The sequence below is a fragment of the Chaetodon auriga genome, chromosome 14 (assembly GCF_051107435.1).
Source record: "Chaetodon auriga isolate fChaAug3 chromosome 14, fChaAug3.hap1, whole genome shotgun sequence".
Lineage (NCBI taxonomy): Eukaryota > Metazoa > Chordata > Actinopteri > Chaetodontiformes > Chaetodontidae > Chaetodon > Chaetodon auriga.
The window spans coordinates 12,571,451-12,590,270 of record NC_135087.1 but is presented as its reverse complement, the minus strand read 5'-3'; the positions used below and the strand labels follow the sequence as shown (position 1 = coordinate 12,590,270).

The 18,820-nt window shown below is 42.8% G+C and overlaps 1 protein-coding gene across 2 annotated transcripts in view; it reads right to left on the bottom strand.

Moving 5' to 3' along the window:
- Positions 1–38: 38 nt before the first annotated feature.
- Positions 39–18,820, bottom strand: part of ltk (leukocyte receptor tyrosine kinase) — a 55,812-nt gene continuing 37,030 nt past the window's right edge. The window contains exons 16-29 of one of the 2 annotated variants that reach the window (XM_076748753.1): positions 16,019–16,204; positions 15,344–15,442; positions 12,926–13,087; positions 12,643–12,753; positions 9,182–9,368; positions 8,981–9,071; positions 8,418–8,482; positions 6,863–6,992; positions 6,665–6,762; positions 5,909–6,001; positions 5,554–5,655; positions 4,126–4,260; positions 3,598–3,688; positions 39–3,480 (exon numbers count right to left, since the gene is read on the bottom strand). In XM_076748753.1, coding sequence (XP_076604868.1) covers positions 2,419–3,480; positions 3,598–3,688; positions 4,126–4,260; positions 5,554–5,655; positions 5,909–6,001; positions 6,665–6,762; positions 6,863–6,992; positions 8,418–8,482; positions 8,981–9,071; positions 9,182–9,368; positions 12,643–12,753; positions 12,926–13,087; positions 15,344–15,442; positions 16,019–16,204 — 2,612 coding nt within the window. In that variant the 3' untranslated portion in view covers positions 39–2,418. Of the gene's footprint in view, positions 3,481–3,597; positions 3,689–4,125; positions 4,261–5,553; positions 5,656–5,908; positions 6,002–6,664; positions 6,763–6,862; positions 6,993–8,417; positions 8,483–8,980; positions 9,072–9,181; positions 9,369–12,642; positions 12,757–12,925; positions 13,088–15,343; positions 15,443–16,018; positions 16,205–18,820 lie in introns of both variants that reach the window. The other variant, XM_076748754.1, reaches the window with a different exon arrangement.

Here is an 18,820-nt window from a genome sequence, read left to right as displayed (position 1 = left end):
TTGGCACAAAACTCTCTAACTGATCAAGCTCACACGAATAAGATCAATATATATTGATTTATTTGGGACGCAGTTAGGTTAGATGAAAGTGTGAAAGACTGTGTATTGCATAGAATGCATTTTTGGTTGAGGCAGAACGCGCTCAGCTACTTAAAGAATGCAGAAAAAACAACGTTTTCGGTGAGTGTGAAACAAAATGCACCAGGCCGTAAAAGTAAACACTGCGAGGAGGACGAGGATGATTTTCCTCTGTGAAAGAAATCAGTAATCAGTTCCTCAGTTATCAACATTTCTAAATGGCACAAATGTCTTGCTAAAAAAGCCTTTAGAAAACTACGTGAGCCTTTTTTCTAAAATCTGTTTCCAAGTGGACGATTGAGCATCTAAGATGAGCACTACTATCAGCAGGCCTGAGCATAAAAACACAGAGGAAGCCTATGGAAACTTCACACAGACGTCACCCTTCACTCAACATATTAAAAAATAAACTATTGACAAGTTTAAGATGAAAATAAAGACACATATCAGATACAACTACCAAATCAGTTGATTAAATAAGACTAACCTGAAAACATAAACACTGAGATTTTTACAATTATATCTTTGATTAACTGTATGAACTGAGATACCTGCAGCAGCATGTTTGGTACATCAAAGCTGAATACCTCCCCCTGCTGAGTAAACATAGGTACTACCAGCACGACATCAGTAGATGCAGTGTAGAGGTATCTTAATGGCAGTGATCAACTACAAATCCAGCTCCATCATTAACATAAATGCATTCAAATAAATGATAAAACAGCAACAAAGGCAATGCGTTAGTCCAGTGTTCAGAAGTGAGTACAAAAATAGCAAATATTTTCACAGCTGCATGGTCATCATCAAATTCTACACGCTTATACATTTATGAGTCCAGAGTAAATATTGGGACACGGGGAAAGAGGGTCAGGAGTAGTCAGACATATGCAACGTAAAGTCAAGATCTGCGTAGTTTGGCAAAAAAAAAAAAAAGTCTCAGCACAAGTTCTGCTTACTTACAGAATATCCAGTGATTTTTAAGTCACAAATATGCTTATGAAGAGTTAGATGAGAGCACCCACATCGGCTCTCATGTCTGTACAGTAAATATGCTGCCAGCAGCTAGCTTAGCTTAGCTTAGCTTAGCACAAAGACTGGAAACGGAGGGAGACGGTTAGCCTGGTTCTGTATGAAGGTACAAATATCTGCCCGCTAGCAGCTCTAACGCTCACCAAACATGTTTTACCTTCTTTGTTTTTAACTACATAGAAAGCAAAAATGGGCAGCAGGTGGGTTTGTGTGGGATTATTTCTTGGCCAGGAGCACCTGCTTTCAACATGAGATTTCCAGGACAGCCAGCCAGTGAACAAAACCAGCACCATCCCCTGGAAGAAGTCAAAATCACTGACCCAGAATCAGTGGGTGGCTGGAGACAGATTCACATTTGACGCTGGAGATTATCCTTGAACAAAAACAGGGTTTATGATCCCCTCATTTATAAACCCCTTGATATCACATGACTGAAATCCCACAATGAACAACCAAACCATCTCCATGACAACTAAGCAAACTATATGCTCAGAAAGCTTTGGAAACACCAACGTAAGCAAACCTTGTGTTGAGAGTTTTTGCCAAACGGCTGTTTCTAAGAATGAACTTTCAAGCTCAAAAGCTATGGAGGGAAAACTGAGAGGCCATCAAACAAATTTTCACAAAATACATGTTATTGCAGGATATTAGGTGTATGTGTTTTCACATTATTTGGGGTGAAAGCAAATCAGAATCACATTAGTGAACCAAGTTGTACCCTAACGTCCTTTAAGTGCGTATACTTTACAACCCTTTCTGATTTTTAACCTTTTAAAATAATAAAATGCTTGGAGATTCCCAATGGCTCAATATTTGTGACTTGTTCTGGTCATACTATACAATGAATACTACAAATTCCAACCAATTGTTTACTATGAGGCAACATATAATACCACCAGAGCTTTCATGAAAAAACAAAAACAGGTAGAAAAGGAGTCCAACTACAGCAGTTATGTACGGCAGCCATCACCAGCGATGTAGACATGAAGAAAGCGCAGGGCTGCGGGCTGCAGTGATTCAGCTTCAGTGTTCAGCTACCAGTGTACCAGAAGCCCAGGAAAGGGCTCCGAGTCCAGCGTTGGCTTTCTGTATCACAGTGCAGAGGAGGGTTTGTGTGCATGTGAGTGTTCGAGTGTGTTTTCCAGCAGGCCAGGAACTCTAATGATTTGATGTTGCTGCTCTCAGACCTTGGCGGTGCCCTCGCGATCATGCTTGCTGTTCCAGAACTCTTGTCTCAGGCCGTGAGAAAAGGGCCTCCATGTGAAATTTAATTTAACGGCAATCAAAATCCCAGTTCCAGTAAGCCATTTTTTAGATAGGGGTAACGCTGAGGTCTTCAGACAGAGAAAAGCCAGAGTCTCGGTCACGGGTGGGTTTCTCAGCTTTGGTGTGTCTCCTGACGTCCTCGTGTCCATAGCTGGCGTGGCGCTTCAGCAGCAACTTCGGCATAAAAGACGAGGTGGTGTGGAGGCCTAAGGCCAGTCCCAGGCCAGTCCCTGAAGACACACTGGGGGCAGAGCTGGTGTTTGTGATGGCCTCTGGGGCTTTGGGCATAACTAAAGGCAGGCTCTCTGCCTCGTAGCTTTGCTCATCGTAGGCATAGTTGACGTTGCCACAGGGGAAACTCTGGAGCTTCGCCAGGTCCACGCCAGCTTTTGTGCTGCCACCTGTTGGGCTCTTATTGGAGGACATGCTTGTGGCAGCTTGAGCCTGGCAGGAAGGGGATGGAGTTGAGGAGGTGCAGTGGCTAGAGGGGCTGAGGTGGGTGCTGCTAGCGCTGTCGCACCCAGCCTGGTTGCTCTCTAAAGTTGGGCTGCAGGTCTGAGGAGCGTGTGTGTTGGAGGAGGAGCTTGAGAGTGGCATGGACTGAGTGTGAGCAAGTGTTTTCTTCCGACTGAAGTTCTCCAGAACCCAGGAGCCGTAGGTGGGGTTCCATAGGTTCTTTGTCTTGTTCTTCAGCCTCTGGCTCCCCGAGGAAGAGCTGTTTCTGGAGCAAGGTCGGTGATGAGGAGGCTCGGGGTGAGGCCAGTGGCCTCCTGTGCACACGCCTGCTGCTGACAAACCAGGGGCAGGAACAGGCTCAGCCCAGCATGGCTCCAGAGCCTCACGGCACGACACCACTTCATGATGGACAGGTTGGGTTCTCTGGAGTAGTAGACGGGGTTTGGTAGGCTGTGGAGGAAGAGGGGTTTGACCCAGGCCCAGAGAGGAGAGACCCAGCTGGGAGGAGGAATCCTGGGAAACAGGATGGGACACCAGGAGTGGAGTGAGACTGGTGGAGGTGTGATCAGAGGGCCGGATGACTCTGCCACCATCGTCCTCTGCTGTGGGGCCATATTCCACTGGCAGGGGCGTGTTGATCACATCTGGGTCCTGATGCAGAATAGTGAAGTGGAAAGGGAAAAAAAACAGGAGAGGAAATTTAAATGAAATTTATATACCACTAATGCCAATTTAATGTCTCTACAGACAGATGTGATATATACGTACCTGTGAGCAGTAGTTAATTCTCTCCAGGATAGTCGAGAAGTTGGGCCGGTGCTCGGGACAGTGCTGCCAACACTGGGTCATGATCCGATAGCTACAGAGTGACAGATGCAAATTTCAGGTATCTTGTTTAAGCTGTATGTTAAATAAACTGTCATGTAAATGTGGAATTATTAGACAAAGCAGATTTCTGATGAGGAATAAGCCTCGTGCGTTCAGTTATATGATGCACAGTCTATTTATCTTAAGTGGAGCTGCAGTTCCCACTTATAATGTTCAACAAGGAAAAACAACCTTTTAAACATGTAGATATAATGTTACAAGAGTCTTCAGCGTGAACTTTGACTGCAGGATCTGTTTTGCCTCATCACAGCATTCTTTCTTGGCAGGGAATTTACAGTCAGAAAACCTGCCTGACACGGCAAAGAAATGTAAAGCATCTCAAGTCTGACTAAAATCCCCTCACTTGTGCCCTAATTGAACGTAACATCCAGGCACGGCTCTTTCAACGGACTTCCTGTCAGCACTCACACAGGTCCTGGACAGCTCTTGGGAGGATCCATCCTGCCTCCGCTGGTGACAAACTCCAGCACCTCTTGGTTGGTTTTGCAGGGATACGGCATGTAACCCAGAGAGATGATCTCCCACAGCAGCACTCCAAATGACCTGCAGGGGGAGAAACAGATCAACAACTGAGCTGACGTGTATCACATACTGAACCTTGCCTGTTCTCATGTTCCTCAGACTGAGGATAACGGAATCAAAACTGTGTATTTCACCAAAGAACACGCAGCTGGAGATGTAATCATGCACTGACTAAAAGCACCTCCTTTGCATTTAACCTCAAACCTCCTCAGCACACAAAATGAATTTTTGTTGCCTACAGTATTATTGTAGCTGAGTCCCAAAATCTGAAAGCACTGCCAGGATGTGTTTGTTTGAAACACTTTTAGAAAGCAAATAATATATTTAGCTGAATAACATTTCTTGGAGGAGACTATATCATTCGTTTGTTCACTCAGGTGGAGTTCTGGTGCCTGGGTGGAATCACAGGCCGGCGCTCGTTGTTTTTGAACGGACTCTGGGTCACTATCCTGCTGGAAAATGACTCTTTCCAAACAGCTTTAAGTGAGAAGGAACAATGTGCTTCTTCATGGATTAACTGCATATCTCTGTGGTCAAATGTGTTGCTGATGATGTACACACCCCATGGGTACCAAGTTTCACTCAGCTTTAAGGACAGCTGTATAAATCACCTCCATATAAAAATTCTGATTGCAACTACGAAATTCCGACTTTTTGTTCAGACTTGATCTGTAAACACATCTGTCTTCAAAGTGACATATTAACGTTGTTTGGTCCGTCTAAAAATATTTACTTCTTCTTTGTCTTCTTCTTTTGACTTCTTTGTCTTTGCAGAAGCGGTTTGGACCCTGATCGTCACTGCGCTCTTTGTTCTGTTGGCTCTGTGTCATGAATACAGATGCTGTTCTGTCATGTAAAGACGTTGACTTGATATACTGAGTTTTAGATGTGGAGCCCTCTGTAGGTCTCGGTGGTTTTGCTAAGAAATAAAATGACTTGATTTGCAGCAGCAGTTAGCTGCTGGGATCCTTGTCACCACTCGAGAGAACAATTTGTCTCTTTGACGTTGTTCGAAATGAAAAATGATCTGTTTTCAACAATATGTCAACATCTGGTATGAGTTGCGTATTGTCTAGAGAAAGATTGCCAATGCACAGTATAGGACGTTTGAATAATGTTCTCTTTGGTGTGACAACAATCAGCATGAACACACGATCTTCAGCATTTACCAAAGTATTTATCAGTTCCCAGTAATTTACTCTTTAGTAAGCGGGCTCGAACTAGTTCGCACTTCGTAAATCATAAACAGTTCCTCTTTGTGGATTCATACTCTTGGAGCCTTCCTATACAGCATTATGTGTTGAGGATTCATACCATGTGTCAGTTTTGCAAGTGAAAATTCCCTCCATGAAGGCCTCTGGCGGCATCCATTTGACTGGCAGCATAGCACGGCCGCCCTTCCGGTAATAGCTGGCTCTGGGAAAAGAACAAAAAATCAGATTTAGGAATTTCTGTTCATCATCAGTTTAGAAGAAGAGGAGGTAAATACCACAAGGTCATGAACTCTAAGTAAATTTAGGATCTGGCCCTGAGGAGGACAATAAAATAGCTTTTCAACTGCTCCCCCATTTACCACATCAACCCGACGCTGCCTGGAATCCAGCACCCATGAGAGACATCATCATAAATCTTCCTGTGTGCTTTGCTCTGTCAACTGATACATACAGACCTGTATATGTCTCGTGCCATGCCAAAATCTCCAATTTTGGCTACTCTGTCTGGCCCCGGGCAGGTGAGCAGGCAATTTCGAGCAGCAATGTCCCTGGAAAAACACAGGCTCTGTTACAAAATGTTGCTTCGTGATGAACTTTCCAAACACCGCAAATAATAAGTGAGGCTCTTTTCCAAAATTAGTTGAAAAATAACCAAGAATTGAAACAGATAAGATAATACGTTATGTATCCCACATCGGATCGATCTTGGTGAATTTTCCTGCTGCCAGAAAATATTCACCACTGTAGTTTAAAGTTAACAAGGTGCATTTGCGGCGAGAAGCGCTCAGAAAATCTATCAGATGTGTGGCTGATTGTGCAACAGAGCCTTGTCAATGTAAATAATTGTACACAGTCTCCTGGGAACTGCAGAACTGTTGCATTTCCCTACCCGTTACCATTTTTGTCTCATTGACGTTTTTTATTGGGTTTTTGCAGAATTTACTCTAACCAAAATGAAATCTCAGCTACACAAAATTTGATGAACCATTTTTTATGTGTCACTCACATAATTACACACAAGAGAGCGTAGCCTCGACACTATTGTGATGCTAAACTGCATTTTGTTGCACTGTGAGGATGACAATGAATTTAATCTAATCTACAGAGAGCGTAGCCCCGACCCCACATTTTACTTCAGTGTTGTTGATCCCTGTGTTCAGTTTGTATTTAAACTGAGCTCTTAGCCGTGATAACAGGGTGTGGATCTGAACCTGTGTATGAAGTGGTTCTCTTCCAGGTAGCGACAGCCAAAGGCGATGTCTCTGGCCATCTGCAGCAGGTCCCGCATGGTGAGAGAAGAGGTCTGGCCCTGGACACAGCACAGCTCAATTTATTGCAACGCACATACGAACAAACACACACACACACACACACACACACACACAGAGGAATGTGTTGTACAGACGTACAGTTCGTGGCCTGTTCTGTCTCAGGAAGCTCTTCATGTCTCCGCCGGTCATCAGCTCCAGCAGGATGAAACGTGGCAGGATGTTCAGACTGACGCCGATGCAGCGCACGATGTTCTCATGGCTGAATTTACTGCATAAACAACAGTTGGGTTAGCAGGCACGACAGAGTAGATGACAGAGAGAGAGAAGATGGGTGCTGGTACGCACCATGTTTGAGAGCTTTGTCCTGTAATTACCATATGGCAATGTTGACTTTGTGATCCTTACATACAACAATAACTGCTGCACACCAGGAAACATTCGCTTTCATCCATTACCAGCATACTGTAACTGTATATTGTTTTTAACGCAATGATTTTGATATATTTTGGGAATTTCTTCTGTTTTACTGTATATGTATGAAAACATATAATATCAAAGACTAGGACAGCACTCCAACCTTCAGCGTGTATTCTGGCAACTTCACAAACAATATACACAGGTGGCGTTAATTATAGGCTACATTTTAATCACCTATAATTTTAAAATTAATATACACAGGTGAGGTTAATAATAGCTTATAATTAAGCCCACCTGTGTGTACTGATAATAATAATTGCTTGAATACGTGTTGAAGAAGGGCATCTTGCCTGAAATGTGGCAATATTAATCTTGAGTGTTGGTTTCTTACTACTTCTTTGTAACCATAATATGTAGTCAATGTTGGCTAAATGTTACCTTTTTTTAATGTCATGAAATGGGTTTTACTCTCTTAGCTAGATTTTCATGTGGGGGATAAAAACAAATAAAATAACAAAATTAATTTGCACATAAAAAGAAAAAGATGCCCTGCTACTCCCTTCAATCCCTTAAATCCACAGACACATCTCCTCTTCTGGACTTTAAACGCTCCGCTCCTGTTGTTAAGTCCTCTGTTTGCTCACTCTCAAAACTTGTCCTGAGCTAACAAATCTGTTGTAGTGCACTCTCAAATCCAACAAAAACAACAAATGTGTTTCTGCGCTGGATTTAGATTTTTATCGCTCATTAGCTTCCATACACATGTGACCTGAGTGACTGTATCTCACTGTGTGATCTCCAACTGTATTAGTTAGAGGGGATAAAACTGTACTCTAATCTAAATGAGGAAATTTGACTCCTTTGATCTGGCTTAACTCTTGTTTTTCTACCCAACAGATTGGAAAAGAGACACTTGCACTTAACAATTAACATCAGATCAAAGCATATCCCTGCAGACATGACTATCATTGACTAACTGGCTTCTCATATCATTAGCTGAAACAACCAGTTAATGATATCAGGGGTCAATACATACAGGATATGTACATTATAGAAGATTCCCAGTGAGTGAAGTTTCACATCTGGCTGCAGCTGTTATCTCCTCTTGCTCAGCTTTAACTTTAACATGTTTAAATAAAAAGCTAAGCCAGTTGCTGCCTGACGCTGCTTCATGCATGGAGGATGCATTGGGGGGAATCAGCGTATGAACTAAATCATATGGTGGCGAGTACGGTGTGTGTGTGTGGGTGTGTGTGCGATGTGTGAAGAGCTGCACCTCATAATCAGCGCCTCCATCAGGAAATCCATTTCATCCTGTTCAGAGCAGATTTCTGGAAGAGTCTGTGGAGCAGAAAGAATCAGAGAGGCGGTTTGCAGTGAGTGTGTGCCATTGTCAAGAGGAAAGATATTAGACCTTATCAGCGGACTATTGAAAATTAAGCAAACACATGTGGAGCTCACTCAGCTTCTTTTTTTTTACCTTGTGTAGCTTTTAAGCCATTTGACCCAGGGCCAATCATTTTGTGCAGTCATGATGATTTTGCAGTGCATGTGACTTTTTTTTTTTTTTTTTTTTTTTTTTTACACAAACGACCTTGTTACATTTTTATATTATGCAGTCAGTAAAGCACATAGCCTTTGTCTCAGTAAATGCTTTTTAAAACCCTGTCTTTTCAAACTCTGCATGTGTGTGTGACCTTTATATCCAAGAAGCAGAAGCCCTCCTGTGGAGATGTCATTGAGTGCATTATATGTAATCAGCAAAACTCGCAGTGAGGTGCTGTCATCTAACATTTAGGTGCAACTTCTCCTCACGCGCCTCACAGAGTGCGAGCTGACCTTTATGGCCACCTGCATGGGACCGTTATCACTGCTCATCCCCAGAACTTGTCCTTCATACACTTCACCAAATGCACCATGGCCGAGAGCCCTGAAAAAAATATAACAAAGGAAGGGAAAATATCAGTAATAAGCTTCAGCACCGACAGCCATCAGAACCTCAAAAGGACATTCTGAGATCGTGTCCAGGTGTGCTGTTACCTGAGAAGTGTTATGTTCTTGCGCGGCACTTCCTTCAGTTCATTGAGCGAAGCGGCTTTCCCTGCAAAGCAGTAGTTGGGGTTGTAGTCTGTCATGATGGTGGAGGAGCGGATCTTGCTCAGCTTGTACTCTGGACTCTGCAGACGCCCCCTCACTGCATGCAGATCGTTCTTCCTGCGGTACCACACTGAAGATCAAGGCAAGACACAGATAAGCTTGTTTTACTTCAAAGCCTAAGAAGGTTTTAAAAAAATCAGAACCCTAACTGGACGCCACGCTTGCATGTGAGTTGTAGTCGTAACTTCCTGACTATCTGCTAATTGTAGGAGCGGTAACACAAGGAGAGGTCCAGCTGCATCTTGCCAGCTGATGCAACAACAATCTGAGGGACTCCACCGATTTAACATTGCACTCCTTTAACACTGTTGGACTCACAGTGGACAGTGTTTTGTCTTCCTTGTCAAAACCTGGAGCGGGCTGCAGAGGTCTGGTTTTTCATTTCTTTCTCCACAACCACTGCTGACTCAAGGGGCATCACTTGAGGAAATTCATCAGACTTTGTGCAGCTCCCCTTGGAGCCTTAAAGCGCTTTGTATAAGTTTTGCTAAGTGTATTTTCATATGTGCTGGAGTACTCCCCAAACCTGTGAACACACATTGAGAAATCAGTGGAGTTTAAGAAGACAAATGCGTCCACACACACAATATGGTGTTTAACAAGATGCAGGTTGGACGTCCTCTCCTTGATTACTGCTCCTAGACTGTCTGTGCCAGTGAGTTTGGACTCACCCGCCGTGGAGGTAGCCCACGTCCCCGATGCAGGTTGGTAGTCTGCCAGGGAGGGGGTGTTGCGTGCAGGTAAGAGGTGCCGTCGAGCCATCGCCCGGTGCAGGTGCTAGGGACTCAGGGGGGTTGGAATGAGGGGTGAGAAGGAGGAGGAGGAGGAGGAGGAGGAGGGGAAGGAAACGGGGCGCCCAGGGAACAGACTACCTCCCTGCATGGGGGAGAGCTCAGGTGAACAGACACCATTAACCTGAAGGGTGTGTGTAGGTGTGTTTTTTTTGCAATGGGAAGTAATGTGTGCCATTGCACAAATGCCATGTTTTTGTTTTAGTGTTTGATTTATTCACTTGCAAATTCACAAAATTATACACGATACAGTCAGTGAACAGGTCACACTACATAACTAATCCATTTTTCATAAAATGAGGTTTGCTTGATTATGCTGTGCACAGAGTTCAGCTCAGTTTGGACTCTGGTCATGCAGTTAAACTCCACGGCTGTTTGTTAATGGCTGGTTATAATTAGCAAAACAACCTTCTTGTCTGCGATCTGTCTGATCACAGAGTGCATCCATTTTTAGTTTTACCGTCACTGTTTCATGTGCTAAAAGTGTCAGTCATTCCTACGTTCACACCTGGATCTATATGGACAATCTGGACACCCACCACGGGGCTCCTGAGTGCGCTCCATGATGGGAGAAAAAAAATGTTTTTTTTTTGTTTTCTGTCTATTTATTAATTATGGTTTATTTTGCCTTGTATTTTAACACTCCACACACTGCTGTGTTATTGTTGAGTATTGTGTAGATCACAAAAACAACAAAATGAATCCATTTTAAGATGAAAATCAAAATGTTTATAACTTTCTGTATGCGCTGGAACCTTCAATGAATTGTCCTTCTAATGCATTTCATATTTCCCATTTTTTAAAAATATGACTACGGCATCAACATTGCAGGCCATTTCCCCAAATCTCTCATCTCCCCTTTAGATGTAATGTAAAGTATAAGTGAGGTTTGTCTTGGTGGAAAAACAGGGTTAATCCCCTGCGGAGCATGAACGAGGGGTTTTCCTTGTCCTGTATGTACAGGAAAATTATAGTTCAGCAGTGGTGTTAGACCAGAGGTCACCAGAAGCCCCAAAGTTTTTAAAGATATTTTGCTTTAAGGTTGGCTGGAAAACTGGGGGGGGGGGGAAATCTCCTTATTGCTCCTTTAATCTGTCAATTTACTTTTTATTAATCACTTTCCTTACACGCACTTTCCTTAAACCTAAGCTGCTTTTGTCATGACTGGATTTCTTGACAGGCAGCATAAAAGCCTGATAATATAATTAATATCTCTCAGGAAGCAAGTGTTGTGCAGATTTCTCACACAAAGTTCATATTCACCAAAACCAGTTGTGGGAAAGAAAGAGCGAATCTCTCACTGTCGAGCTTCACTTATCATTCAGCACTTTCAGTGAGGTTATGGAGAGGACGAGGGAGAGAGAATCTATATTCGAACACCTTAAACAGCACTTGGTGGAGGATTAGTGAGTCGGCCAAAATGTCACGATCCTTCTCCCAATGATCTGCAGCAGACTGTTGTCGAGAAGCTGATAAAGGTAAAGTGTTATAAGCTGTATAATCCCTCACTGTCCTTTATGACTGCAGAATGACTGCATATGTTGTTGTTACAATTACATAGAAACTATTCATATAAAGTGTCTGGTTAATAAAATGGGGGTTAGTATATAAATCAACACTAACCAGTATATGTTGCATAGCAGCTTTGGAGACCACGTTAAATATCAATACAACATTAGTATTGTTACATCATATTATAATCATGATTTATATTAAATATTAGACTGTGGTTGTTTCTTTATCCCTCACTTGTCTCTCTCCATTAATTGTTAATTCCCTAATTATTCCTATTTTAAGCATTTTATTTGTGCGAGAGTCATCTGCAAAGCATTTTACAGCACGCCTCAATGTCAGATGGTCTGGGATTACACAAATCATGCAGACACAGATGCCCACCCTCTGCCAAATACTCAGTATCACAGTGTTTTGTGTGAACAGCATTTTGCTGCACAGCTGCTATATAAAGGTTTTATCACAGAGAGTCAATGCCCGTGGATTAAACGTGTGACTGTCACTGTGCACTTCCCAAAGTGACTGAAAGGCTAATACTTTAGCACAGTTCCCTATTTTTCCACATTACTCTAATTGTCATGTCTATATAATGATTGGTTCCAAATTTTTTTTTTTTATAATACAGTGAGATGCTTTTTGTACATCCCTACAGTCTCCCGCCTCAATGAGAGCAACCTGCAGGCAATAAATACGACATATAAACAATGTGGTATTTAACTGCTTTCTCTCACTTATCTCATCTGCGGTATCAGATTGTTTCACACTCTTTGGCACAAAAAAAGAACTAAGTGCTTGGAATAAAAGTGTCCATACGTGCTCGCTTCGCACTGTGTCAGCAACGTATAATTCAGAGCAATATCTTTCCCACAGCTCCTTCAATCATCCGGCGCACAGACAGAGGAGGGCATTTAAACCAACATTTGTCAAAGGTGATCTGGTTTCTGTCAGTAACATCTGGAAGCATCTGTATTTCCAGCTGTGCTCACAGCCGGTGGAAGGTGGAGGGGACGGACTGCACACAGAACTGGACGAGTCTCTTACTGAGGATGACGCCGGCGCAGATCAGCGCGACGCCGCTCGCGATGGTGGAGACCACGACTGCCAGGATCAAAGATGTCGACATCTGGCCCTGCGTATCCAGGCCGTGAGGAGCTGCTGGGAGAAGATTAATAGGCCTCAAAGAGTGTTTTAGATTTCATGCTTTATCTGTTTAGACGGGAGAGAATTTTGAGGGATTTCTCGTTTGAGATTAAAACTAACTGCTGACATCAAAACGGCTATCACTCAAAAGAAAAAGCAGTGTTCGTGGGGGGCCATTACGTACCTACAGCCCCAATACAGGTGATGTTGTCGCTGGCCAAGACTTCATCGTTGTCGCAGAGACAGAGGATAAGGTGAGTATCTTCATCTCGTTTGCAGCTCTGCGTCTGACAGTGGCTGCAGTTCAGCTGTACCTTGATCTCACACTCGCCGTGACTCTCCATGGCTAGACGGAACAACGTGCGCACACACAAATGCCAGAAATAAACTATCTGTTAGGAAGGGAGATTATTAGCTTTGCATAATGCCCTAGCAAGGTCTGGTGATTTTCTACAGGTTTCTCACAAAGTCTCACAAAAAACCCAAAGTCAACATGAAATGATCCCACTCACGTTCATTATAATGTTCAATACAAGACAATAACCATTAGGCTGGGATTTGATAATTTTTTACTAAGTTACTCTTCTCTGAGTGCTGCATTGTTTCTGAATACGAATTATGAATATAAGGAGAGGTACGTTTGTGCCATGTGAGTCATAGGTTGGACTTTATCCTTCATTTAAAAACAATGATTTAATTACATTACAGAATTGAATTATAACTATTTAAATTGACCTCTTTGCTTATCTGGCTTTGAACGTGTTTCATGTTTGAACACTGCGGAGGCAGTGATTGTGTCTGAACGCAGCGATTTGCAGCACACACAGCAACAACAACAGCCTCTTTCACATGACAATGGAGGTCTGTGTGTTGGCGCCGAAGGCAACAGGCTACATGTGGCTGTGAATTAGTCAACTGCCTTCCTGTTCCTCCAGCTCAATAATGAGAATCAGATGGCCCGTAGTCTCACAAAAAAAAAAACAACTCCACAACATATAGCAACGTGCATGTGTGAGCCTGTCAGCCAGAGCGTTCAGATGGTTCGACACACACAGGCCCGAGCGTTGTGTTTCCATCGCTTATGGGGACATTACATAGGCTGACAGTCATTTCCTGGAGACATACCCTCACCATAACCTCTATTTGCTGACACCTAAGCCTTACCCTAACCTTCACCTGAACCCAGCGTGAATACTGACCCAGAAACCAGCTGTTTTCCAACTGGTGCCACAGCTTTTGGAACCAATTAAACAAGCCAATCCCAGTTAACTGGTTCAAGTCTGAAATTTGTCCCTGAAAGTAGCCTATGTCAGATAGAAACCTGCACACATACACACACACACACACACACAAATACACACAAACACACAGGTATAGCCTGAGGCATTGATTGGTTCGACTGCCTGCTGAACTAAGTGCTCAGACACCCAGGAGCTCAGGATTGAATCTTCACACTGACAGAGGCTCTTTGCTGTGGGATCAGCCATGTTTAATGCCATCTGTTCCCGTAGAGACTCTAAGCAGTGTTGCGACGACGTGTTACACAATTCCAGAGAGGCTCTTAACTCTTCACATTACTACTGCCAAAATAAGATGCATGGTGATTTTTAACTAACGTCAGATTTAACATTTGTAAAATGAACTTCCAATTTGAACTTCATTTCTTTTTATGACTTTATATCAAAGTCATTTCCTGACCTAGCCTTTATTTGACATTATTGTTTGAATTTGTTCTTCCTCTTCATTTTATTAGCCTTTTATGTTCTATTGATCTATCCGCTGACTGACCTGTTGCCAGGAAACTTGCAGCAGAACTTTCACTGTCCTCAACAGCAGATGAAGTTTGCTTTCTATCCTTTCTTCTCTGTTCTATATCGACAAAACACTCCATGTACACTTACTAGCTTTTTCTAGAGATTTCTACCGCATCTCATGGCCTTCATCAGAGGATGCGTTCCTGTGTCCTTTGCTCTTTATCTTTTCTCTGCAGTATTCCACTCTACTTAAATCCAATCTATTCGATTTACATCTAGTTTAACGAAAACAAATCTTCACTCAATGTCCATTTTCTCACCTTTTCAAAGATTTCGACTGCATCTCACAGTCTTCATCGGCAGAAAGAATTTGCTCTCTTCTCTGCTTTACTTGACTTCTACTCTATGTTACTCTAGTTTGATGATTCAATGTCCTCTTACTGGCTTTTTACAGGACTTTCAACTGTTCCAGCTTCAGCAGCAGATGAAATTTGCTCTCTCTGCTTTTCTTTTCTACACTTCTTGAATCTACTCTACTTCATTCTACTCTTTTCTGTTTTATCATAACTTTACCAAAACAACATGAATTCAAGGTCCACTATCCTTACACTACTACTCTACTTTACTATATTCCAGTTAGAAAAAAAAAACAACCTTAACTCAAACATCTACTTACTGCCTTTTTTTTAAGCTTTCAACTGCACAGTTTTCCTCAAGGGATGCTCCCTTGGCTTTCTACCCTCCTCTATTCCTCCTTTATCTTCTCTGCTCGCATTTGTGCAAAGTCATGATCAGATTCATCAGGATCACTGTCTTCATTATAATGTCATGTGGTGAGTCAGTCTCACCTGCCAGCGGCTGAAGAAAAATCTCTCCCACTGGATGAATGAACGAGACCCCGTTCTGACCGTCGGCTGTGATCTCATCCATCAGCGCAGCGTCACCGCCTGCCACAAAATGTATGTTGTGAACGCTCAGACAGTCAGCACAATCAGTCAGTATTACAAATAATGTCAAAGCCATTCTGACCCAGTTATGACAGGTTAAGCTTGTCAGGTTGGTGCCACTTGGCAGTTTTTCTCTTGACAGAAAATCACCATGTCGCCAGCATTTTTACATTGGTGGCAGAAAGCTGTGACTAGATTTGAAGGCTCCTACCATTAACCTCCTCCACCCTGCTGGTCCTGGCAGGCTGTTATATCACTTTAAGATTTAAAAAAACAGAGCAATAAAAAGAGAATGTATAATTATCTAATCACACTGCATTGTAGTGCTTTACAAAACTGTATGAGACAATGACATGTTTTCAGTTTTTTGTGTAATTGTGTAATTTCTGTTAAGAGTCAAATCATGACCACAACCAGACAAGCTTCAGACTGAAGCACAAATCAAGAACAATATATATCTTTTAAGAATGACAGTTACGCCACAAAAGATATGAAGATTCTTCTTTGAGTGAAAAAATGAGACAGAGGAAAAGAAAAGACATCGTAGTTTAAAGGTAACGGACAGAATACTTTTACCTCTGTAACCTCCCCCACCGCCTCCAGCCGTGCAGGCCCCACCTCCACCTCCAAAACCCCCGAAGGTGGACCAGTTGAGCTTGGACAGGGCCCGGGGACAGGAGGACCCGCCCTCAGCACCCTCCACCAGAGACCTTCCTGCCCTCAGGTGAGGACTGGGACTGTCTCTCCAGCCTCCACCTCCACCTACAGGGAAACAAACACATGCACAAAATGAAACATTATGATATCATGTGTATTACACATTTTGCAGGATGGACGTAGGGATGAAAAAGATTAGACGTGAACATGATCAGATGTTAGTTTGCTGCTGTTCACCTGGATTGAAGTTCAATCCACCTTCTGTAACGTGAGCAGGGATAGAAAGGGGTCATTGAGCGGCAGCATGAACGCTGTGGATACCTTCACAGGAGGTTTTGCGCCACAATTTGAAGGTAAGCAGGAAACCAGCAAAAGCAGCGTAAGGGTTAACATAGAAGGGAGGATGGAGACATATCTGGCTGCCCCTTAGGGGTGCTAACTTGATTTCCTGCAGACAGAGTGTGTAAATGTAAACCGACAGGGTCAGTAGTGTTGATGGAGCACTCCAGTCATTTAGCATTGCATTTCCATTATGTTGGGGCCTCTTAGGACTTCTGTTAACAAATGGTCAACACTGATGCATCTGATACTAAGACATGCTGACTTTTAGTCCCTCGTCAACGTCAAGCCCCCATAAAATGGCTGTTTTTTAGACTGTGTGCTGTTTGTCAGACTGCTCCCTCAAAATCCATGCTGCCAGTTTGTAGTGCACGCTTTCTGTCATCAACTGTCATCAATAGGGTCAATTTGGGACAAAGAGGGGGTGACATCAACCTCCTTAGGAAACAAAAAAGATTTACAGACACAGAAGCTTACATGTAAGGGAAATTAATGAAGATTTTATAGGATTATTTAAAATTATCTGATAAATATTTCATAGTTTTTGTATTATGAGTTCGAAATACTCAACTAGGTTTTACAGACTGTCATTATTTTTGTGTAAAAAAATGCAAACATCTACCAGTCCCTGACAAATACATGTTCAAACTCATCAGCCACGTCATTAACAGCCAGTTAGATTTTACCAGCATTTGGCTGGTGCTAATTCCAGAGCCTGGTTGGTGGCCATCTATGCTGCCTCTCATTAGATTAGTGACAAAGATTCAGCGTCTTGTATCCGCTACTGTACATAAGCAGTGTGTTTTAGTTTTGTTTTTTTTTTGCACATCCAGTGCACTCGGCCTATATCACCCTGAGTAAGGCCCTGTGAACTGTTAATCTGTCTGAGCACATTCAGCCAGCACACACTTCTGCTCAGTGTGATATCCAGTCTCAAGAAAGCAAGATTTTCCAAGGAGCTCACTCTTGTTGAGGTCACATTTGACAAGGTGGGAAGATCTCCAGCTGAAGATTTGAGGGAAGCAAGCAGGGCTACACAGCATAGAGATAAGAGGAGACAGAGCTCTTGTTCTGTCCACCAGTTTTTGTCGTGCTGCTGTGTTTCTTTGTTTCTGCTCTCAGGCAGCTCGTGGGCAGACATGAGAGGGTCAACAGCAAGGCTTCAGCCTGTTTTTCCCTTTTGTTTATCACTTTAAACCCATCCACTTAGTCATTGAAGTCACTGACAGCCACACACTACTGCAGTTACATTGTCATGTTTTAATATTTTTATATCAAGTTGGAATTGAACTTCTTCCACGCTGCAGTGATGGAGACAGAGACCCTTCAGCAATGAATAATAATAGTAAATAGCTGATCACAGCCTCTAATCTACGCTGAGCAGATAGAGGAAGGTTTTAAATAAATCACACATGTCCAGCAGGAGTTTCTAAGCCTTTAAAAATGTTGTCCAGTCTTTCAAGTCCATGCTGTGATCCATGATAATGACATATAAGGTGTATTTAATGCAGCTCTAATCTCAGGATGACCCGTTTCAACATAGCCAGACACATCCACATAAACATTATGCATGAACACACACACACCTCCTTTTCTCACTACTAGCAGCTATATATTTCTCCTGACTCTCAGATCTTTATCTGAACAATCCCACAGAGGTTTCAATAAGATGAGCTGATAGATGGTCTGTGTGGAGACACTGCTGGTCAGAGGGGATTTACTGAGAACGTTCCAGCAGGCATTTCCAGGAGCAAAGAGAGATCTTGCCATATATGTCTCGCTTGAAAAGGTCAAGACCTGTCAGGAAAACTGTTAGGGAACTAAAAATATGATCCATATAGATCAGATTATCCACGAGCCAAACACATCCCGCTGTGTGAAAGCACGCAAGCATGCCATCGTGCGCTACTTCGAGCGTGTGTGTACACACAACAAAGAAATCCTCTCGTGGCCTTCAATGAAAAAGTGCTTTTGAAATCACACAGAGCCTGTTGTCATCTGAGCTTTTCCGCACTTCAACAAATAGACGGGATTAACAGGGGCAAACACGTAACCTCTCTCTGATCATAAAGCAAACACCTGAGTTTGCGGCCAAACTTCAGTGTAATCAAGAAAACTACTGTTATTAATTTCATACATTATTTATACTGCATGCATTGTGTTGTGTCATGTTTTATTCAGCTCTTTCTTTCATGCTCAAAGTTGAACTAGTTGAGAGGTTTTCTGTGTTTCTGCAACTATGTTTCCATTCTGTCATTCTTCTCTCCAGCTTTTACATAAAACTGTCTCAACCTGGGATCCTGTGGGATCCTCCATCACATCACAGTGATTTTGTTGGGGGGGGGGTTAAAATATTCTGAATAGACATATTTTCCATCATCT